The sequence below is a fragment of the Sus scrofa genome, chromosome X, assembly GCF_054392235.1.
Source record: "Sus scrofa isolate SSC_HxYL_T2T_F1_AM1 chromosome X, Sscrofa_HxYL_maternal_Yorkshire_Landrace_v2.0, whole genome shotgun sequence".
Lineage (NCBI taxonomy): Eukaryota > Metazoa > Chordata > Mammalia > Artiodactyla > Suidae > Sus > Sus scrofa.
This window is the reverse complement of record NC_139401.1, coordinates 2,299,531-2,304,386: the sequence shown is the minus strand read 5'-3', so window position 1 is coordinate 2,304,386 and position 4,856 is coordinate 2,299,531. Positions and strand designations below refer to the sequence as shown.

The 4,856-nt window shown below is 57.1% G+C and overlaps 1 protein-coding gene across 1 annotated transcript; it reads right to left on the bottom strand.

Annotated features, from left to right (window-relative positions):
* Positions 1–750: 750 nt before the first annotated feature.
* LOC146394437 (uncharacterized) lies at positions 751–3,527 on the bottom strand. Its single transcript, XM_085007064.1, has 2 exons — positions 2,416–3,527; positions 751–1,251 (listed from the first exon to the last, which is right to left on the bottom strand). The coding sequence occupies exons 1-2, from the start codon at positions 3,077–3,079 to the stop codon at positions 992–994; spliced, it is 924 nt and encodes a 307-aa protein (XP_084863190.1). The 5' UTR covers positions 3,080–3,527; the 3' UTR covers positions 751–991.
* Positions 3,528–4,856: the final 1,329 nt, after the last annotated feature.

The following is a 4,856-nucleotide window of genomic DNA, read 5'->3' as shown; positions in this document are numbered from 1 at the left end:
GGCAGAAACATTTATGCTTCATTAGGTCCCATATTTTTTTATTTTTGTTTGTATTGTCATTCCTCTAGGAGGTGGATCTGGGCAGATATTGCTGTGGTTCATGTCAGAGAGGGTGTGGCCTATGTTTTCCTCTAAGAGTCTTTGTCTGGTCTTACATTGAGGTCCTTAGTGCATTTTGAGTTTAGTTTTGTGTATGGGGTTAGGAAGGGTTCTAATTGCATTCTGTGACAGTGGCCGTCCAGTCTTCCCAGCACCACGTGGGGAAGGGACTGTCTTTTCTCCATTGTATACACTTGCCTCCTTTGTCATAACTGAGTGGACTGCAGGTGCCTGGGTTTCCCTCTGGGCATCTGTCTTGTTCCCCTGATCTCCATTTCTGGCTTTGTGCCAGTACCATACGGTTTTGATGACTGTAGCTTGTATGTACAGTCTGAAGTCAGGAAGACTGATTTCTTCAGCTCCCTTTTCTTTCTCAGGATGGCTTTGGCTCTGCTGGGTCTGTTGTGCTTCCAAAGAAACTTGCAGAGAGTTTGTTCTAGTCCTGTGAATAATGTCCTTCGTACTTGACAGGGATTGCACTGAATCTGTAGACGGCCATGGGGAGTGGAGTTATTTGGATAATCTGGAGTCTTTTAGTCCAAGAACAAGGTCTTTCCATCTTTTTGTGTCATCTCTGATTTTTTACAACAGCATCTGATTGTAATCAGAATACAGGTCTTTGGTCTCTTTAGGTAGGTTGATTCCTAAGTATTTATTCTTTTTGATGCGATGGTAAATGGGATTGTTTCCCTAATTTCTCTCGTGGATCTTTCATTGTGAGTCTCTAGAAATGTAGTTGATCTCTGTATATTCATTTTGTATCCTGCGACTTTGCCACATTCATGGTCGAGCTCTAACAGGTTTCTGGGAGCGTCTTGAGGATTCTCTGGGGATAGTATCATGTCATCTCCAAATAGGGACATCCTACTCCTTCCTTTCCCATTGGGATTCCTTACATTTCCTCTTCTTCTCTGACTGCCCTGGCTAGGACTTCCAAAACTAGGTTGAATGGGAGAGACGAGAGCAGACATCCTGGTCTTGTGTCTGCTCTCCATGGGAAGACTTTCCTCTTTTCACTACTGAGAAGGATGGCAGCTCTGGGTGTGTCATATATGGCCTTTCGAATGTTGAGGTACGTTCCCTCTAGGCTCACATTCTGAAGGGTTGTTATCAGAAAGAGGTGTTGGATTTTGTCAAAGGCTTTTTCTGCACCTGTTGAGAGAGGATGCACCTTGTTCACGACAAGAGCACAGCCACAATCCCCACAACTCTCTTCCCAGCATGGCTCACACCTCCAGAATCTGCCCCAACCTGGTAGGTCCATCATGACCTTCTCTGGTCTCGGCTCTTACATTCACGATCCATACTGCTAGGAAGCCCAAAGACACAGAGGATCCCAGGGCAACAGAGTTCCTGTGCTGGCTCAGGGGGGTAAGAACCTGACACAGGGGCCATGAGGAGATGGGTTCCGTCATTGGCCTGACTCAATGGGTTAAGCACCCTGCATTGCTCTGAGCTGGGGTGTAGGTTGCAGATGAGTCTCGGATGCAGTGTGCCTCCGTTTGTACTGTAGACTGGCAACTGCTTTTCTGATTCGACCCCTGGACTGGCAACTTCCATGAGCAGAAGTTATTCATAAGATGAAAAAAAAAAACAAAAAACAAAAAACAAAGAAGCAACAACAAAAATGACTACCAGGCTCTCTTCCAGGAGGAGGTAAGGATTATTGTTTAGGAGTATTTGTCTTGGTGTTTGGGCTCAGGGGATCTGAGCGTGTGGCACAGAGGCAGGGCTCCACACAGATCCCTCCATAGGCCCCCACATGTCCCAGCATGCCTTGCAGGCCACCCAGGCAGTGCTGGTGCAGGGTCACCGGTGCAAAGGGGAAGGGAGTGCTGATCCCACGGTGTTACAGGGAGAACCAAGAAGTGTCAACCCAGTGACAAGAGTTTCCCTGACGTTCAGCCGGCTCTCGGCCGCCACTTAGGTGGATCCGGCTTTGCACAGATGAGCTCCTCCTGGCTGAACTGCTTTCTGGCCCTCATGGCTCCTTTCTCCGTGGAGGTCTCTTGCACGTGCTGTCTCCTCTTCCTCTCCAACACTCCCCCAAACCCTTCCTTTGGGAGCCGTCCTCAGAGCACAGAGAAGGTCAAGGGGCCATCATCCCACAGACCACCAGGCACTGGAGCAAACACCACCTGGTCTTCCCATTCCCACCCCCCCATGCAACCCCGCAGAAGGCGCCTTTCTGACAGCCCAGCAGAGGTAGGAGGGGAAGGATGTGCCCCTGACTGGCCGAAGAAGATGCATGGCTGGCGGTGCCCTTTCCAAAGCAGGAAAGCAGAGTGGGTCTGAAGCCCCATGAGCCGCACTCACCTCGGGATTCCCCCCAGGGGGTGGCATGTGCTGAAAGCAGCAGTTGGGGAAAGGACCGCCTGGCGTTCCCGGTGTGGCTCCCCGGGTTCGGAACCCGAGGCGTCTCCAGGGGAGGCGTGTTCCCTCCCCAGGCTTGCTCCGTGGCTTCCGGGGGCAGCCTCGCCGTCAGCCGCGGTGGAAGTTGCCCATGAGGCTGGGATCGGGCAGTGCTGTGCCCGTGGTATCCACCAGGAGCGCCAGCTCCAATTCCCCACTCCTCTGGCCAGGCTCCACCTCCCAAGACAAGCTGGAGAGCCCCAGAAGCGTGGCCACTCTCAAGAGGGGGCCAAGACCTGCTTCCCTTCTGCGGGAGGGGAGAACGCGGCCCTGGGCGCCATTGCCTCCTGGGCTGTGCAGAAGGGTTTTGCGTGCTGTGGTTGGGTGGGGTGCCATGGCTGGTGTGCTTCTCGGCTTTTGCTGGGAGAGCGCCCGCATCCTTGCTGAGCCCTGTGTCCCGAGCTCTTCCCAGGTGTTTGCGGGTTGGAGATGCGGGCGGAAGTCCTGCCTGCCTTGGGAGGGAATTGTTTCGCATGTGGGGAGCTGCGGGTCCAGAGGAGTGTCTGCCATGTGCAGAGGCAGCTTTCCCAAGCCCCTTGGTGGAGGAGACGCCCCTGCCCCCCCGCATGCCCAAGGAGCCAGCTTGGAGGGGGTGCCGGAGGGGTGGCTGTCCTTCAAGCCCTTGGCACCTGCGCTGGGGTGTCAGGAAGGAGAGAGGGAGGGAGACAGAGGGGGAAACAATGGGGGAAGGGAGGGGGAAGCCCGGGAGGAGGCCGAGGCCAAGAGCCAGCGAGGCGGGGACGGGGACAGACAGAACACCAGAGGACAAAGGCAGGGAAAGGTGGGGGGTGGGGCGGCGGCAGCGGAGAGAGAGGGAGAAAGGGCCCGAGGAGGAGCAGGAGACAGACAGGGAGAGACCCCAGGCCAGAAGGTCAGACCCGGAACCCCAAAGAACGCCTCCCCTCACGTCGCTGCTCCCTCCAGGGCAAGGAAACAGGCGGGCAGAGCTGGCCACGCAGGGGAGCCGGCGAAGCCAGTAAAAGGCAGGAACCCCCCCTGGAACACCCAGGGAACAAACACCGTGGCTCCCCAACTAGTGCCTCCTCAGCCCTCTTCCAGAAACGCAGCGGGCTCCTTCGGCGGCCCCCACCCCCCACCCCCAATCTGCTCCACCTATGATGCCCACCGGCTTTGGCGGGGTTGGAAAGCCAGGCAGGGACCTGAGCTTCTGCCAGGGCACCATCGCCCTCGTGACAACGTCGGCCTCGGGGTCCTTCGCAGCACGTGTCCCAGGACTCTCTGCCCTGGAGCGACCTCCTCCCTGGCAGAGGCTCTGCCCGACTCTCCTGCAAGGATCCGGAGTCAGGTCCGCACCGCGGGAGACCACCTGGGAGCCCCTGGCTGGGGACTCTGTACGCGCCAGCTCTGGGCTGGGGAGCCAGCGGGGAGGACGCCGCGCATGCGCGCTGCCCAGGCGCCTGGGGAATGACCAGCACCTGGGCAGCCCCGCGGGGAGGGGCGGGCCCTGCAGCCCCCACGTGGCTCCGCCTCAGCGCTGTGCCTTGCTGGCCTGCTGTGTCGCGCAAAGTCCGCTGGGCTCGGGGGTGCGGCTGGGGGTGCGGGTGGGTGTGGGGGGCGGGCGGAAGGCACAGGACCCTCCGGAGGGGCATGTGGATGGCACAGAAACCCAGGCATTTCCCTGTGCGCTGTGCAGTGTGTGTCTCCTGCGGCTTGGCCCAATGCCTGGTTGAGCTCCAACAGGTTTCTGGCAGCGTCTGGAGGCGTTGCTGAGGGTCGTATCCTGTCACCTGCAAATAAACAGGGACCTTTTCCTCCTTCCCTTCCCATGTGAATTCCTGGCATTGCCTTACCTTCTCTCATTGCCAAGGCTGGGACTTCCCCAACTGCGCTGAATGAGAGAGGCAAGAGCACAGATCCTGGACTTGGGCCGGATCTCCACGGGAGGCCTTTCCTCGGTTCCCCACGGAGAAGGAGGGTAGCTCTGGGTGTGTCTGGTATGGCCTTCCGTGTGGGGAGGTCGGTCCCTTCCAGGCCCACTTTCGGAAGGGTTTGGATCTGACGTGGGGGTTGGATTTTGCCAAAGGATTTCTCTGCACCTCTCGAGAGAAGATGGACCATATGCACACCACGTACAAAGCGGAAAACCCCACAATGTTGCCCCAGCATGGCTCACACCTCCAGAATCTGCCCTGACCTGGGAGGCTCATCAGGACCTTCTCTGGTCTCAGCTCCTACTGTCACCGTCCATACTGCTAGGAAGCCCAAAGGCACAGAGGCTCCCAGGCCACAGAGTGCCTGGGCTGGCTCAGTGGGTTAAAAACCTGACGTGGTGTCCGTGAGGAGGTGGGTTCCATCCTTGGCCTGACTCAATGGGGTAAGGACCC

What these genes read in the sequence shown, in the direction of transcription:
- LOC146394437 (XM_085007064.1), bottom strand. Translation starts at nt 3,079, where the DNA reads ATGCGGGGGGGCAGGGGCGTCTCCTCCACCAAGGGGCTTGGGAAAGCT. An exon ending in CCCCTGGGGGGAATCCCGAG is followed by an intron (nt 1,252 to 2,415) that starts GTGAGTGCGGCT and finishes CTCTCTCAACAG; the next exon opens with GTGCAGAAAAAGCCTTTGAC.